General features: G+C 30.6%; 1 protein-coding gene across 1 annotated transcript; it reads left to right on the top strand.

Annotated features, from left to right (window-relative positions):
* Nucleotides 1–3,053: 3,053 nt before the first annotated feature.
* Nucleotides 3,054–10,021, top strand: LOC132747714 (coadhesin-like; the record flags this gene model as incomplete). The annotated part of the gene is made up of 6 exons (XM_060737211.1): nt 3,054–3,513; nt 4,655–4,733; nt 5,642–5,815; nt 7,614–7,793; nt 8,987–9,109; nt 9,775–10,021. Coding segments are annotated over exons 1-6 (1,133 nt in total), but the record flags the coding sequence as incomplete, so codon positions are not given.
* Nucleotides 10,022–19,050: the final 9,029 nt, after the last annotated feature.

Below are 19,050 nucleotides of genomic sequence, written 5' to 3'. Positions count from 1 at the left end.
TTGAATATTGCCCTTCAGGGTTGATCTCTATTCTCATGTTTTTGATTAAGATAACTTACATCTTTACTAGTAAAAGATATTCAACAAGCTTTTCTTTTGAGCTATTCAATGAGATTTTTAGAAATTGAAAGCACGTTTTCGGTCGTCGAAGCTAAAGTTTGAAATGGTTTGTGGTGTTTATGTTACGTCTATTGGTGACAAAATGTATTGTAAATAGCCTTAGATGTACATTTTGATAGATAGAACCACCATAACTCTAGACAGTTTCCCTAGTAGCAGTTCTTAGTACAGGCTATACCACTGAAATATAATAACCTTTGGGGTCATGAATTTGATTTCTTTTTCGCAACCATTGAACAATTCGTCTGTTAATAAAAAGAGTGATGTGACTGACAGCAAATTAATCGTAGCCTTATGTTTAGGTCATGTGATTTAGTTTTATGCAAATGCTAAGGGTGCGTAAACGGATGGCATTAACACTCTCTTTCCCGTCCAGGAACAGGCTAAATTCAAAGGAGTCTGCAACATTTTCTATTGAGACGTTTTGTGCCTTCTATAAGAATTCCATTTTCTTTAATTTGTGTTAGTATTTCGTGCATGGACCAAGTAAGAAAATTTAAAAACATTATTTCATAAAATTATTCTCTTTGGTACGAGTTTTAATAAAAGGCATGGAAATATTCTAATATATTTAAAAAGTCAAATGTTGTAATGTTCTTCGAAATGTTCGGGTTGTTTTTATTTAACATTAGGCGTGCACTGCATGACGTTCTGTTTAACAATTTCTGATCTGATAAACAACTCCATATTTCAATCAGATTTCTTATCATTTGAGGACCAATTTGTATAACCATCAACCTTAAATAAATCAGCTAAGAATCGTCGTTTCTAGAATGAAAATGCTTTATTTTCATGACAAGATACTACCATATAGCATTAATGTTACGAATGTTATTTATGTTATTTATTACTCCCATCCAAATGTATCTGGCTAAATGTTCGGAATTTTTGTGTTGTTTTAAGTTGTTTTCATAACAAATATATCTATACAAGTTCGGATAAAGGGAGACAATGCAGATGGAATTTTCTAATATTGCTATCTACCATGGAGTATTTGAAATATCAAAGAGGCATTATCAGTAAGATGATAAATCGAATCTGATACCTGATAATTAGAGAATAAACCTTTTTGTTAGTGCATATAATTAAAAGTGAAAATTGTACTTAAATAATATTGGATTATGATACAAAAGTAATGGGTTCCTAGATGCGCAATTCATTATTGCATTATTTTTTAATGTGTTAAACTTATATCAATAATATATGCAAAATGTTGTCAATCTTATTTGCAGGAGACTTCAAAGGACACAATCTTTTTTGTTACCGATTTGAAGTGGATTAGATATGTTTCTTTTTCAAATGTCTGACTATTGTAATGGTGATCAATAATTGATAATTACAAATGTTAAGGATAAAATGTAAAACGGCTTAGATATGAAAAAGACTCCCACTTTTGTTACAGGTACATTCTGGAATACATTTTTTGGAATGTCCGTTGGTCACATGGTTTATTGAATTCGTTAGAATAAAAATATTAAAATGTAAACAAATATGGCAAAATGTTAACTCACTGTGACTTTTATCTCTAATATCAGCATTTTCACTTGGATGGGCTTAGTGTCACTTTAAGCCGAAATAGATATAGTCTTTTTTTTCATAAAACGTCCGTATTTGTTCGTTAATTGAAGAACATTCTTTCTAATAGATATGTTTACATATTTATACATGTACATGTATGCCACAATTGTATTAAGGACAATCTTAACGCGCCGTTGCTCTCTATGCTGCAAGTATATTGCATTATTTTCCTCTTCCTGTTTTTCATGAAAGAGTTAAACTTATATTGTTAAATAAACTAATCATGATATATTGAGTAAAGCATATAACAATACTTCTTTTTGGCATTAGAATTATTAAAAATACAACTTGTGTCTATGTTACATTGTATATGTGCATGTATTTATATATAATTTCACACCATTACAAAAAGTATTAAATTACGATCTTTATGCTATAAGTACGTTGCGCACATTTTTATTTGTTACATGCAAATCTAAGATTTCAAATATAAATCTTTTTGTTTATGAAAGTTAATTTGTTAGAACCTGTATATATCCTGGATAATCCTTCGTTTTTTTTTATATGCTTTCGTTTCGTTTTGTTCAGATTATTATGAAAGGTGTAAACATTCTATTTGATCTATTAATCATACTAAATATGTTAGCTATATATATTTTTTCTCTCACTTAATTTTAACTATATATACTATCTTTCTAAGAATGTAATATAGCCGTTTTCCATTATGTATTTGCATATATTTATGCATGTATACTGCTGATGTTTCATACTGCAATTGTTGGACTTTTATGTGCATTTTTGTAATTAAACTGAAGAAAAATATTCATATTCCTTGTTGTGTGATAGACATTATTGAGTGATTGTTTAATATTATTCAGACTTTGGTCTAAGTTGATCAATGCAATATCAAACATGCGTGCAAAAATATACAATATAGTCATATCATGTTAAAAGGAAACTTATTTAGTATGCATAGGCAATAAATGCGTGGTTTTGTGTTATGTAAATAATTTAGATGCCTGTTAAACAGAATCAATTCTGAAATGTAGTTGATATTTTAACGGAAATAATTTGCAACAGGCCATTGGTGACATCAATAAAATACAATAAAATGACATTTGTTAATCCTTAATATTTAAATAGTTTTCAGGTAATGAAAGATATGTTCTGTGTTTGAGAGACTCTTTCAATTGCATGCATTTGGAATTCAATATCTATTATTTAACCATAACATTTCGAGCATACATTATTCACCTGAAAATGACAAGTTATAAAAAACATTTGCGCTTAAAATTGCGAGGGATTAGCCGCAAAAAGTCAATTGATGTTCCTGATTTGCAGAATGTTATATGGTCAGGTTTTGTATGGAATACTGTTGAATTTTTAATTTGAATTGTTGCCATGAATCTACGCTAAACACCGATTCATTGTTAGCTCCAGACATATTCTGTACGTTCAAACATTGTCTAGTGGCATGAGCGTTGCATTTTCTTGGAATTCGTTTTGATCATGATATTTTTTTGTTTTGTTTTTTAATTTATTAAAATGTTTAAAAAAGTTATGAAATGTGAATTGATTTTATTGCTGGCGTTTCAATCAGTTTTTGCTGTAGTAAATGTAACAATAAACAATTTTGAATTAGAGTATTTCGTGACCTACGAAAATTGGTGTAAATCTGACAAAGACAGATTTCAGTTTATTATTGGTATATCTATCGAACAATGTGTGGCAGAGTGTGGTGCACGGGGCCACTGCAGTTCTCTTAACTATAGAAATAAAATCAACGGCTGTGAGCTGTTTCTAACTTCAGAAACGGAGCAATCAAATCTCGGCGAGTGTGTACATGTGAAACAGGACGACATCAAAGTTATAAAGGTAGTTTATGGTCTATTTTTCTTTCTATTTTTTTGTATTCTTATAAAATTCGATAAATTCTTCTTCTTTGTATCTATTTATTCTTTATGAAATTCCAAAACCTGATGATTTTTTTTTTCAATACAGGTTATCAGATTATTATTATTTTTATTTATTATTATTATTATAAAATTATTATTATTATTATTATTTATTATTATTATTATTATTATTATTACATGCATTATTGGGTGATAAAAACTTCACTTTAAAATGTTGTCAAACTTCATGATGAAGCATTTTAAATTTATGTTCTAGTTATCTCAAAAATAAATTGAGCCGCGTCACGACAAAACCAACATAGTGCGTTTGCGACCAGCATGGATCCAGACCAGCCTGCGCATCGGCGCAGTCTGATCAGGATCCATGCTGTTCGCTTACCAACCCTTTTACAAGTCGAGAAACTGATAGCGAACAGCATGGATCCTGATCAGACTGCGCGAATGCGCAGGCTGGTCTGGATCCATGCTGGTCGCAAACCCATTATGTTGGTTTTGTCGTGACACGGCTCAATTATTAACCTTACAAAATTTATATAAATTTATATACTTAAGAGTAATCGTATGTGTCGTTCATTTACATTTTTCAAATGTGCTTGATGGATGTACAAAACACATGCTTTTGAGCTTTCCTGTAACTGTTCGAAATAATTTTAAAGATAAGAAGTGATTCTCTTCGTGTGCTTGATAAAAGGTTTTAGAACTCGTCAACGAGCCTAACAATGTAAATAAACCTTTATAACACAACTTTGATGCTCAAATTAAGATTTGTCAATATAGTTGTAAGTTCCAATAAACATTATTAGTTAAGATATTACCGAATTGAACATTTCATGTAAATAAAGGGAAGTAATTAGAAAATTATTTTCTATAAATCCTAAGTCAAATTTTTCAATAAGAAATGAATGCATATAATTTATTGATTAAATATAATGTGCACAAATATTTGCAGTGCACATTTTACATATTCTTCGATGTTTGAAAATCGTTTTATTTGCATAATTATATACATATATAATTTTTTGCAAGTGTGGTATACACACAGTAACAATATCAATCACAAAACATACAGGATCTTAAAGTGTCACATTATCTGACTTTAGAGTCCTTGTCAAGGACGTTGTGAGCATGGGAAGGTCTGTGAAGCAATTAGTTCCAAAAGTGGAATGTGTAAAATAAAAGGTAAGATTTATCCTACCACGATAAGGATTATTATACAAATATAATTTTCATAGTTTTCGCCCTTAAGCCTTTAATGGTTGAGGATCGTAAGAGGCGTCTTAATTGGTTCGAATTTTTAGTGCATCTCTTAGCTCCAGTACGTTAAGGGGTTTTGATACCTGGCGTTGCTTTAAATTTGTAACTACCGAGGTTAGTTTAAATCATCTTTCCGTTTTCGGCGCCATATAACCTAAATAATGTTGGTGAGCCGTAAAACCAAACCAAATTAAATATCTTGTAAATGAAAATGTTTTTAAAATATTAAAGGGCTTGCGAAAAAGTGTTTTACATTTTTACGCAAATGTGCGATATCTAATAGAATTTAATTTAGAGTTCATAGATTGCATTTATTATGAACAAAATGCGGATAACAACTGTCCGAATGTTGTACTAAATCAAAAACGTGAAAACTTGCGATTGGTAAACCTCAGTTAGATACTTTTATTTCCTCCACACGGGAGAGCATAGTAATTCTAGTATATCAAATGCTAAATGTCGAGATGATCCTTTTGTCATCTTCTCAGTTTGTGCATATATCAACATTAACGAGCAAATAGTGACAACTTGCGTTTTGGAGCATGTGTATTGTGCAAAATTTCTTACTTTGAAGCCAGTCGGTTTATCGTTTAAATTAAATGAATGTTAATATAATTATAATAGTTACGTTATTAATAAATTTTGTGTCATTTTCTTAACTTCTATTCTATTAAAAATTATAAGAATAGAAAAAATGATATTTAATTGTTAAGTTATTAATAAATTAAATGCACAAAACTCCGTTGTTTAGCTAATAATATAAGAAAATGAGTCAGTACAATATATATGTCTTATATTTTTAATTAATAAGCTCTTGTTTTTTATGATTTAAGAGTGTATCAACATAACGGCCCCTGCCAACGGTAAAGTCCTTGGAAATCAAAGGGGCGTTGGAAATAAGATCCGATACATATGTAATCCCGGATACGAACCAAGAAACGGCGTAGAACCTGTAGCTAAATGTCTTTACAACGCGCAATGGAGCCATATAACAGAATGTGTAAAAAGTAAGCATATACATTATAAATACTTTTCCTACAAGTACAAAAATATTCCTAAATTACGCCATGTTATTTTAAAGGTTTTAAAGAAAAATAAAGAATAAAATTTTATATCGTTTCCGTACAGTGTAAAAGGTATGGTCGCTGTATGAGTGTAGTTTGTTTCAGTTTCAATTTATTTATCATTTAATGATTAACCTGGCCGTGCTCTGTCTTTGCCCTGCCCTGATTTTGTTAGGGGTCCGCCTGGGCTCCTTGCCACTGGTTCTTGTTGCTGGATCATATGGGGGTTGCGTTCATTGAACGCCTCCTTTCCTTGTTGATCTTGTTTATCATATTTTGTCCTAGCAAACAATGAAATAACTACTTTGTTTTATACAGTCATGTATTTGCAGGTGCAACAGACCGATTCTGAAAATAAAAGGGACAAAATGTGTTTCTATTGTTTTATCAATATTGAAAACTCTTACGGAAAATGTGCCCATTGTAGACCAATCTACAATCTAAAACGCCGGTTAACTGGATAAATAGTGTAATACATAGCAGTTTATGTATTAAATTTCACACCAGAGGGATTAAATGAAAGAAGAAAAAAAAGAAAAGTTAATTCGAACCATCTTTACACTGGTTAAATCGTCATCTTAGTGCAATTACTGATTAACTCCTAATATATTTATAAAAGGACTTAATCTGTTACTGCACCAAGGTGAAGATAAATGTCTTCACACAGGACATTACATTTAATCAATATAATTATCATTTAGCAACCTATTTTGATTTGGTTTTCTATTGCAACATAATATGTCATGTAAAGTAAATATTTTCATAAACACAGGATGTCTATAGCTTCTTGAAATAGTAAATTTGTATTGGTAAATGAATTTGTTTTGAAGCAATAATATATGAATAACTGTGTGACAAGTGTCAAAACTTGTATTCTATAATCCTTCAGCTGCGCCAACATTTATCAAGAATATAAACCTTGAGAAAAATTTACTAAGATTTTAAACAATTAAAATATTAACAATTAAAGAACCATTTAACATTTTATATGCAATTAATGACTTAATTAATTATTTCATAAATGGTTTTCGCAGTATTGTCACAATATTTTTACAGTATGATTGACGCAGTAATAGCTTTCTTTGCATATTCGTTACCAATGTTTGGTAATTTCTGTAGATTTTAAGTTCCGTTTGAAGCGGGTAAATCACGTTTTCTGGTCACTAGCAAATATTTTACTTAAAGCAATTGTTAACATAAAACATATCATCAAAATACCACGATGTTCAAGCCCACTGAAAACTGGTCTGTAAGCTAGTAATAACCAAAAAACCGGAACTGAACATTTCATTATTTTATATCAAATTGAACATGAATATTAAGAAAATAATGTTTTGTTGCTTTCAACACTGTAATGCTAAAAATACAGAATCAGAATTGTTAAAACAAGTCATATTACTGTTGGCTTTATGTGACTGGGTATTGTTTGGGGGTATGTTTAGCGATTGTCGCCCTCTCTTCTTGATTTTCCTTTCAAATTTCAGAAATAACAAAATATCATAGTGAAAAGAAATTTCTTATGACTTAAGTCTTATGGCACTATGCAGCCTTTGTTAAACTCATTCCAGAAACAACGCATGTCACAAAAGAGAGAACATTATTATGTCAGAATCTTGCATTTACGTTTTTAAATTGCATATTTATTTAGAACTTAATACATTGAAGATTTTTGAATTTACATATTAATCAATCCGATTTAGTTGCTGATTTTATTCACAAATACTTGGACGTTGGCTTTCAGCTAATTATACTTGGGCCACGTGGTCACCATGGAGCACATGTAGCGAAAGTTGTGATTCGGGAACTCAAAAAAGATCGAGAGAGTGCTCTATTCGTATAGAAGGCAATGGGGAATCGACTTGTGATCAATCGAATGTGCAAAATGAGGAAACACAACCATGTTATATGCGACCATGTCCCAGTAAGTAATATATGGTTGCAATATTGCTACTTGAACACTGCATCACCGCCTTTAGGATATGGTGCCTACTTCTGGAGAATTTTAAGTTTGTTTTGTCCTTTTTTCTTCTAGTTTTAGTTTTGCACATTATACGTATCTAACTTGGCTTGTAATACCATGCATCGCTTATCTTCAAATGGCACAAAAATGTCAAATTCTCGTTTGAAATCATTTGCAGGTGTTACTAAAAACCATGCTTATTTCTTTGACAGGCAGTGCTTTTGATTTGCACGAATGATTGCATTTGACATTGCCTATTAAGAACAGGTATTTCTGCATCTGATAATCTTTGAAGCTTCCATTATTTACTACATGTATATGTTTATGGCAATATATGAATTTCGTCTATATTTCAAAGTTGTTATATAATTGTTATTTTTCAAAAGGTTTCTTTTTAAAGTAACATTAAATAAACATGTAAAACTATTTTATTTTGCCTTCTGCCTTAAAACCAAGCATTCTACAGTTTCATAAACCTTTTTAACAGTATTGTTGTACATTTCATCAAAAATATTCATAAATTACGAATTTTAACGGAAAACCCCACGGTAACACTAAAGTCCGTATACGAATTTTAACATGCAAATGAAGACTATAATCAGCTCGTGTATGCACTACGTCACAATATTACAGTTGTTATCCTGAATACAGCAAATATGAGATTTTCATGTGCAAACACACTTAAACCGTTTTAGCTTCACGGTACATTAGGCATGGCGTTCAGAAGAAAATAATCATACCCTAAAAAATTAAACAAATTAAATTTGAACGAAAACATCCGTTACAAATGCGGAAATATACTGTTAACTTTGGACTGCTACTTATAGTCATGGTTGTTGATTTAATATTGATGAACGGATGATCCGAAGTGCAAACAGAAATTGAATTTCCGATTTCGCCGCAATGAGGTTGAAGATTTTTATGCTTATAAAACTCATTTTGGTTGTCTGGACACCAAAATAAGATCTGGAGTCGAATTTATTAATGAAATGTCGCTATTTCTGTTTTTCGAAAGATAAATTAAATGTAGCGTAAAGGTTCTGAAATTTGTAACAGAGGTGTGGAATTTCATACAAGGAGATGCAACTTTATTAATCACTTCATCTATTGAATATGTCTGATTTATTTTTAAACTAAACTGTATTTATTTTTAGCACATGGGAAGAATTGCTCAAGTCATACAGACTGTAAAGAAACAGAGGGTGTGTGCATACAAGGAACATGTTTCTGTCATCAGCTATATGCATATAACAACTCGACTAAAAACTGCACAAAAGGTAACGCACATGTGTTTTCCAGACAGTAATCAAAGTACTGAAATAGTCATATTGTGTTAGTTTAAAGGCACATTATGCATCAGAAATTTTTTTTCAATCCTTTAGAAATGTAAAAACATGCGTTTAGACTAGTAATGTTTTTATAATGGTATAAAATTGTAATAGATGTTAAATAACTAATAAAAGTAGCACTGAACATGCAGTAATGTGCTGTAAAGGTAGCAAAATGTAAACGAAGTAGTAATTTGACTTCCATACAAACAATAAATCACTATAATTATACCAATTACCAACATATCAAAAGTGCTAGAAGATATTTCATGAATATGTCCTTTACGGTTTTTTGTTTGTTTTTTTTTTCTTGCAGTATAAGGTTAAGCACTTCCCAGAGTACCCTTGACATTTTTGAAAAAAAATCCTGAGGTATTAATTGGTATTTAATATATCAATCTTATTATTGAATCGGGTTAATACGTCAAAAGGATTTTGCATATAAATTATTTCACTGTGATGAAAATAAATAAAATACTTGATTTCAAGTGTGCTAAATTTTTAAAGCTGAATCAGATATATTTTATTACTTATTAAAGTTTAAGCTTTCTGCTATGATCAAACTAAAAAAGAATGACATATGTTAAAACATGAGTATATGATTTAAATTTCAGTTTGCCCAACACTTTCAGACAATTATACTATATTCGAAGGAAAAGCGATTATCGGTTTTAACATAGGTGATAAGACGAAATATGGGAGCCTGGAAGAATGTAAGAAAGCCTGTACCGAAAACCCTCAATGTTTATCCTTCGAATTATTGCGAGGATCAGAGGACGTATACTGCACAACAGGATCAGTAACATATGATATGATGAATTCAGTTGATCCCACAAATATCAAAAATCGTAACTATGATCTGTATTCCAAAACATGCTCCTGACTTTCACGTATAGATATAGTGAAAAAATTAAATCTGAAAAAAGGTATCAAAAATGAAAAAAATTTTTTTGTTTGAAATTTAACTTACTGTAAAACAAATACCTTGTATTTAGTTATAGGTTACTCATATATCAATTTAAATGATTGCATACACATTTAAAATGGATAGGACAAAATCAATGAACAACCATTGACTTATTGCTTAATTTTAAGAAATGCATAATTTATATTGTTTTATATGTTTTTAACATAAAATGCCTGACGTATACACACACCTATTTGCATATAGCTTTGATTCTCAAAATATCTGATTACAAACAAATTGTGTGAGATAAAATGCTTCGTTGCATAATTATTATGTTAATGTATCTGACACAGTTTTATTTAATTTTATTAAATTAAATTTATTCATGAGATGTAATAAAAACTGCAGTACCATGTTTTTATCTATGAAAATGTATACATGTATCGTTTATCATTTTGATCCAATAATGAATGCCTTATAGCCCTTACGAAATGAGTAAATTTATAATTGTGAAAACATCAATATGCAATTACCTGCATTTTATGTATGAAACAGAACATTTTCATTTAAAAAATGCAAAATCATATTTTCATGTAATCAAAGTAGAGTGTTCAATTTGTAAAAGATTAACGGGAGTGTCCGTGGCCGAGTGGTCATAGTCGTTGACTTCAAACCACTTGCTCCTCACCGCTATGGGTTCGAATCCCGACAGGGACTTCGTATTCTTTCATGTGAGAAAGCTATCCAGCTAGCTTACGGAACGTTGTTGATTCACTCAGGTGTCCGTTTGTGCCTGAAATAATGCTGAAACAGCAAAGCTAGAACAGAACAGAACTTTTATTTCTTTGATTTGTACATAGTACATAATTCTATACATCATATAGTTTCAGAGTAACAAATACATTTCAGTGCGATCAATCAATGCAATAATTGAAAAGAAAAAAAAAACAAAAGAAAAAACAACAATAAAAAAACAACAAAAACATTAATGCTAGTATTCAAACGTATTGTGTTATTAAAGAATGACGCTATATGACCTATACTGTAAATGTGTTTATCACCTTTTCAGTATGTTCCTCATAAAGGTTTCATTTTGTTTTGCAACATTTTTTACTGTTTGTTTAAGGGTACAGACTCAGTCAAAAATCTAGAAACAAAGTCATCCCTCGGAAGCATTAATCACAATAAAATTACAGACACTGAAAATTGCAGACTCGCTTTGATTGAGTACATGAGGGATAATGAATAAGTGCAACATCCATCACGCCGCCTAGCACCGGCTTGAGCGGTACTCAATTCTCAACACTTAATAATGTTCGCATCAATTATCCTGAAGGACCAGAAAAATAAAACAACACTGAAGTAAAGTACGGGGCATCATTGTACAGCTACCACACAGCACTTGACACCTGCTGTAAAACGAGTCTGCAATTTTCATGTAATTTTGTTGTGATTAATGCTCTCGAGGGATAACACTTTATCAAGATTTTCATCCTTGTGCAAAGGAGGAGAAACATTCAATGATGAAAGTATAGTTACCTGTAAAACTAGAAAAAAAAACAACATAAAACAGTTCAAGAATTTACGAGAAACAAAACTTGCATAAATGAACCTGCAGAACATACGATATATTTCGAAATAAGAAATATAGGTAACTGGAAATCTCTGAAAAGAGTTTGCTTTAATCAAATTTATTCATTAAATGTAATAAAACCTGCAGTAAAAATGTGTCTGTGTATCACAATGTATGCATTTGCTTGTTTATCATTTTGATCCCACAATGAATGCCGTAAATTTATACTTAATTGTGAAAATATCGATATGCAATTACGGAATTTCATGTGTAAAACATAAAATGTTCATTTAAATTTAATTTCATGTAATCAAATAGGAATATTGATATTTGTAAATAATTTATATGAAACTAAATATGCGTTTGTTCAAAATATTTCAACATTTTATAATTTTCACTGTACAGCAAAGTGTCGTATTCAATCTTAAATGAAAGTATCAATGATTTTACTCACTGAATTTGGAAGAGGCCGCCTTAGCCTCTTGAATCGTCGCTAAAATTGCTGATTTAGAAATTAAAAAAGCTGATGTAAAATAGAGAAAATAAGAACCCCAAAAGAAAGCCCAAGACGGCAAACTTGAAAATGTTGCAGGCTCGGTTTGATTGAGCCTGTCCACGCTCCCTAGCACCGGCTTAAGCAGAATTCAAAGTTCAGATTTTTGGAAAAACTGCATGATTTTAAAGAAAGTTTCCATTGGAAACAAGCCTTTAATATGCCTCTGTTACATAAGGAGAAAAATCACTGAGTATAGTTTAATTACAAGACAAGTACTTTTTATGAAACCAAAAAAAATCGTACAAGACAAGTTCTTTTATGAATTTTCAATAACAAAAACCCAAAGGAAACAAAAAAAAAACAACAACAAAAAAACATTAAACGGAAGCCGTGATGTTTTTGGTTGGCAATCAAATAATAAAGGTTACTGACGATAAGAATTGAATATTTAAGTGAAGTTTTTTTAAACGTAAAGCAATTTAGTTTTATGCGCTTGTTTTCCAATCTGTATATATGATGTTGTAAAACTATTTGTACATGCTTGTAGATTTTATTGTTGACAATTCCGAAGAAATACTTGTTTTTGTTAGCATAATATTCACTATAATGTTTCTTGTTTTGTCAACCTAGCATATTTTCTATTGTGCTCGTAATCCGATAACGGTCGCGGTCGATGGATGCAATGAAAGATATAATATTGTCATGTGCTTTAGAAACTATTTCAATTACAAGTATGTGAATTCAAAACTAAATTTATTGATTATCAAAAGTTTGGCATCAATTATTCAGCTGAAATAACATTTTAACAAAAACGTATTTGCGCATTTTACTGTAGTAATGTTTTATTCATGAAAAATTCTGGGTAAGCGGCAAAACATTTATTGTACTGGAATGTATGAATGCATGTATCGGCATTTTCATGTTTTGTTCTTAATCTTAGATTTATTTTAGATTTAGATTTATTTTATGGTCTTCACTGTAGTTTCATTTTGTTAAGTGTTATGCATATTTTATTGTTTGGTTATGTATACTGTTCTGTCAAACATATTTTTAGGGTCACAGTATTAGGCTTGCAGTTTAGATATGTTGGTGTTTTGAGTATATGTCTTTCATATTTCTATAACTTTAATGTGTATGTTTATATTTTGAAATTTAAAATTCTGCCTATATAAAAATTTAATATTTTCTAGCTTGTTTTACTTTTCCTCACATTTGAGATAAATGAAGTTTACTTTCAGTAGAATGTGTAGTTTTATGTATTAAATAAATAAATAAGAAAATGTTTTGTGTGTGTTTGTTATTGAATGCTATAAGAAACTTACATTGCTCCATAGAACACTTTAGAGTTAAAAGGTGCGAGGTCTTTTAAAGAAGATATTTGTTGAAAATAAACAGATATGTATAATTTAGGCTCCATATAACACTTTAGGGTAAACAGGTGCCAGGGTTCTAAACAAACTGATTTACCATTACCAGCACAGCAAAATGGCTCAGTTTGTATTCCCCATAATTACATTTTTATCCTTAAACTGCTAAACATATTTGGTAAACTTGGTCAATGCAGATCAAGGTCAGTCTTCATATCAATTTTGTCATATCCTAGTCTGCACTGTTCCTTGGGCAGCAATATTTGTCTATCCATTTATTGAGGATCAATGGTACTACTATTCAAAGTGCAAAGTCCAAGTCAGTTACAGCCAACAGTTTACAGTTCAATTTGATGTTTTGTTGTTTATTCAGTTCAAGATGAAGTTAACACTGACACTAATAAGTGCACATTAGTTAATATTTAAAATATATTTTGGCGTCACCTTTAATGCTTTGCATCAACGCTTTTCATGTGATAAAAAGAACTGTATTTGTTTTTTAATTGAGTTAGCTTGATCCAACTTTTTGTGAAGTTAGCTCAGACAAATGGGATAGATATGGTGGCGAATTTTTGCCATTCGTGTTTTCGCCCCGCGACCCCGCCAATCGAAAAGTCGAAAATTAACAAGTTAAAATGTCGGGGGCGCGGAGCGAACACACGCTAATTATCGAGGGCGCGGGTGAAATTTAATAAAATAGAACTTCGCCAACATAGATAGGTCTTTATTCAACTTAGTCTATATGCATACTTGAGGACCTTAAAGATACCAACCTCTTATCATCCCTAAGCCTTTTCTTCCCAAAAGTATGAGTACACTTTTCTAACAAAAAAATGTAATTGTTTTGTTCTGATTGTTTTTAACCTAAAGAAAACAGTTATATTTACTAATTCAACTGTAAAACGATTGATAAACTGGATTGAGAAAGTATTTTGTTATAATGTGTTAAAAGATAAATACTGAATGAAATGTACAAAATTCAGTCTTTACATCACAATGACTCATCTCTGTTTGGTTTCACTTTTATAGTTACTAATTATTTGTTTCTGAATAGATAACAAACTTTTTATTCTTATCCACGTTCTTACACAAAACTAGGTAACTATGCTATAATAATACCTTAAGAAATCGATTGGTTGTTCGTCTGCGACTAGCATGCACTACTATATTTTTTTTCAAATGAAATATTTTACTAAAAGTCTTTAAAGCTTATTAGATACCAAAGAAAAGATTTATAAGGAAATGTATAGAGACCTAAAAACAACATTCATTTATTTTCATTGAACACCAATGAACAAAGCTCCCGATTATGAAATCAGTTCGTGTTGTTATGTTATGGTGATTATTCTTTTTTTGGCTATGGTGAAACCCGTATACGACATGTATACTTGACCATTTATGCATCACCACAACCAAATTAAACATTTGTAGACTTAAGATCTCGCGAACACAAACATTTCTTCGGATTTTATAATATTCATGACTAAGATGTTTTTCAAAGAACTTTTTAGCAATAAACTACATTATGTATCGGCTAAATGATACGTTTAACTCATTGGTAAAATATGTGAAAGCAGCAAAGAAGCTAAGTCGGTAAAAGATATACTTTCCTCAACTTTGATATTAGTATTAAGAACATATTGATAATTGCTATCTACCCAGACATTCTATTTGTAAATATTAAACAAATATGTTATGTTTAGACTTAATATGAATTAATATGAATTAGATATGTTATGTTAAAAACTTTACACACTATACGTGATCACAATAAGAAAATATAGTGGCAATAAAAATAGCGGTTTTTGTTTTTTAAAGTAAAGATCAACTCTACTTGACCTGTAATAAGGAACGCCGCTCCCCATAGATGGTTTATTTATTCTGTTATGGTATTTTTCATGATGTACTTGTCTAGTGTTTATAACAATCCCGTTTGCTGTATTAACTGATTTGAATGCGTCGTAATACAAATACTAAGATAGAACTTCGAAATTGTTTCTTCCTAAATGATTTTAAATCAGGCTTCTTGTAATAATCATCATCTTCAGGTCGGTGATTTTCTTTTGGTAATAAAATTGGCAGATCATTTCAATCTAATTCAGTTTATTCTTTCCCTACAACTTAAATAAAATATAAGTGTGGAGGATGCTCATTTTAGTCAGATGGACAAAATCTCAAGGAATCCCTTACTCAATTTCATAAAGCGAAACGTGTAAAATTAGGGCTTAGGAGTAGCTTGAACAAATCTTTAATTCATTTTTGAACAGCAGCAACAATGAATGGAAAAACAGAAATGTGTTAACCACTCGTCTGTGATTCTCTGCTTTGCCCTTGTGCCTTTGGTCGGATGACATGTGTTCTTTGATTTTACTGGGATATGCATCCATTAGATGTTGCCGTTTCACAATAACGATAACTACATCTTTAAAACTAACATCTCTCTGGTATAAAATATTGAACAGGCTTTTCTTTTGAACGTTTCGAGATCAAAAGCACGTTTTCGGTCGTTTGATATCGCTTATGGTGATTGTTTCAAAAAAAGTTCAATGGTGAGACAACGTGTTTTAAATTGTCCAAGGTCCGAAATTTAATAAATAGATTAGCTGAAAGCGCGACATTTTTCCTCGTGGAAGTCCTTTGTGCAGACATACGAAAGTGACTGACAACAAAACCTTTCGTAGAATAATGTTTAAGACACGAGATTCAGTCTAATACTATCACCACTCATGAAATTTTAATACAACTCGGTGAAAAAAACTTGAATATCTTGAAGTTTAATTTAATAACTTAGTCATGGATTTTTGTTGTTGTTTTTTCGACCTACTTTATGAACATTTAGTTCCATATTCAATCTGGCAATAGACAGAATGCTGCAAACTTTGGATAAATACATCTTGGAATAAGTAAGCAAGCATTATCGCCGATGAATGATGAACAATGCTGGTCCGCTTACTTTCTTAATTTATTGATGCTACCTACTCTTTATTTCAGTAAGATAAAAAACATCTTTATTGTTTTCTTGCTATAAGAACGGTCTTAAATTAAAGGTTACTCATTAAGTTTATTACCTGCTCGTCTGTGATTTTACAAACCTTTTGTCTGGATATAATTGTGGCTGATCAGTACATTCAATTATCAAATTTAAATAAAATAAAAAAGTATAGTACATATCCATTTCATGTGATATGTACTGAAAAAAAATTGATATTGACCTAGACGATATTCACCAGCTAAAATGTACATATCTGTTTTATTATATGATCTTTAAATCGCTTTTATATGTGATATCAAATCTGCCATTGAATAAGACGGAAATCGACATTGTTCAGCATGTCTACTTTTTTCCATAATTTGGCTCCGACATTTTAATGAGTGTATTGGCACGCTACATTTGAAATATTCTTAAAAATTTAAAGACGGTTACTAAAATAGACTAATTTGACGTTTATTTGTGGGTTACCCAGATAAATAATAGCACATTTGGCGTGACGTCACGTCATGGCTCGCGACTTTTGAGGACTTTCCAGAAAATCAATTTTAAGAGAAGAAAAAGGTGAATATACTAAAAACATCTATTTTTAGAAGAAAAAACAGTAAATATTCTCTGATATTCACTAGATTTTTACGACAAAATTACATCTTAACGAATAATTAATCAATCGGAGAAAGTCATTTAAAAGCTATTTATGGATCATATTATAATTTGTAATAAAACATTTCAAAGATAGAGCGTGGCTATATTTTGAAAATAAAATCTCGTTACATCGTGTTCGATCTTTAAGTTTTTTTTTCAAAATAACATAAGACGTGTTTAAAAACCCACACTGTTTCATACAACTATCAGATGTTCGCTATTATTTGCTGGATCTAAATATATCTCCCCATTACTAACAATTACACAAGCTGGAATCTTAACACAATATCATTTGCAATATTCTTAAAACTCAACACAATTTTTAACTCGACCATTGGCCAAGCATTGCAGCATCCTATAAAATTACGCACCACTGTCCAAGACAAGATTCAAAACAAAGACATTAATAAATAAATAGTACAGTTCTGGATCTTATTCTTATTTCGTGTAAGCAAAAATAATGCTTGATATATTCTTAAGTTTTTCCTTACAATAATCTCATCATAACCTTTATTCCTAATCATTCATGTTTTATTCATTGTTCATAAAATATAACTGGTTTGGTTTGTATTAAGAAAATATTATAATACTGCCAATATTGTTTTTGTATCAATATATTTATATAATTCTACTTTAATTCATGATATATGCTGTGATAGAAAATGTGCAAAATGTATGAAATATCATTTATTCTAACAGGGGTTACTATTGTGAATTAGCTTCCGCAGGTACTCGACGCAATTTGATATGTTGTCAAAAGGTAAAGGGTTTTACAGTTCGCCAAAGTTTGTCTGCCAATGAAATCGCTCTATTTGTTTATATTTTTCTGTAACTCAACTGCATGTTTTAAATTTATACGTTAAATGAGCCGCTTTAATGGACTCCACCTATTTACATAATGTGGGCGGGACTAACTGTAAGTTGGTTATAGGTTATATTCAGAGTTTTAAGAACTGGAAAATTAATTTCTTAAAACTCTGTATAGACCCTTAAGTCTATACTTATCTTTCAATAGACCGTTTATGATGAAAAATTTGGTACAATCATGTATATCAACTATAATTAAATCCTCAGTAATTAAATGTTCGAAAGCGTATGTTTCAATTTCATTAAGATAAAATAATAATTAAGCATACATTAATTTTCATGACCCCGTAGGTTATTATATTTGATTGGTTAGCACTGTCCTACGCATGTACCAAAGACTGTCACGAAGAAGCATTTCTCTTTTTACTGTAACTTTATTTATTACAATGCACATCTAAGTCAATTTGAAATATGTTTTCTCAATATTGGATGTAAAGGAGACACCACAAACGATACCAAACTTTAGTTCAAAGATCAAACACTTTCTTTAATATTCTAGAAGCCTTATTGAATAGCTTCAACGAAAAATCTTTTGATATTTAATATATGTTGTTGTAATGAGGTAGTTATCATTACTTTTAAACATGAGAATAAAAATGATCAAAAATGTAGGGCGATATTCAATGGACAAAAGGATATCGGGCCAGGAGCCCAGAAGAACACTGAACAAATACAAAAAAAATGAAAGGCAAAGGGCAAAAAAAGCGAATCACGGATAAGTAGCAAACACGTTTCTGCTGATCCATTCGTGTGTTTTGTAACAATACTTTGTATTTGTTGGGGTAAGTTTTTTTTTATCTTCCGAGTAAACATGAAGTCGTTAAAGATGTATAAAAGAATTATTCCCGACATAAACTATTTTTAAGTTCTAGAAAAGAATAAACAAAATTATGAAAATTTACATATACATGTATGCAACAAATATATCTTTTTTCAAAAAAAAATTAAAGAAATAAATCATCCACTTGTGCTGTGTACTATTTGTTTGGGTGATCTTTGGTTGAGACCTTCTATATTCTCTTTGCATAAATCTATGCGCGCATGAT

Source organism: Ruditapes philippinarum, unplaced genomic scaffold (assembly GCF_026571515.1).
Source record: "Ruditapes philippinarum isolate M1 unplaced genomic scaffold, ASM2657151v2 ctg14152_1_1_1_1, whole genome shotgun sequence".
Lineage (NCBI taxonomy): Eukaryota > Metazoa > Mollusca > Bivalvia > Venerida > Veneridae > Ruditapes > Ruditapes philippinarum.
This window is presented reverse-complemented; position numbering and strand designations above follow the sequence as displayed.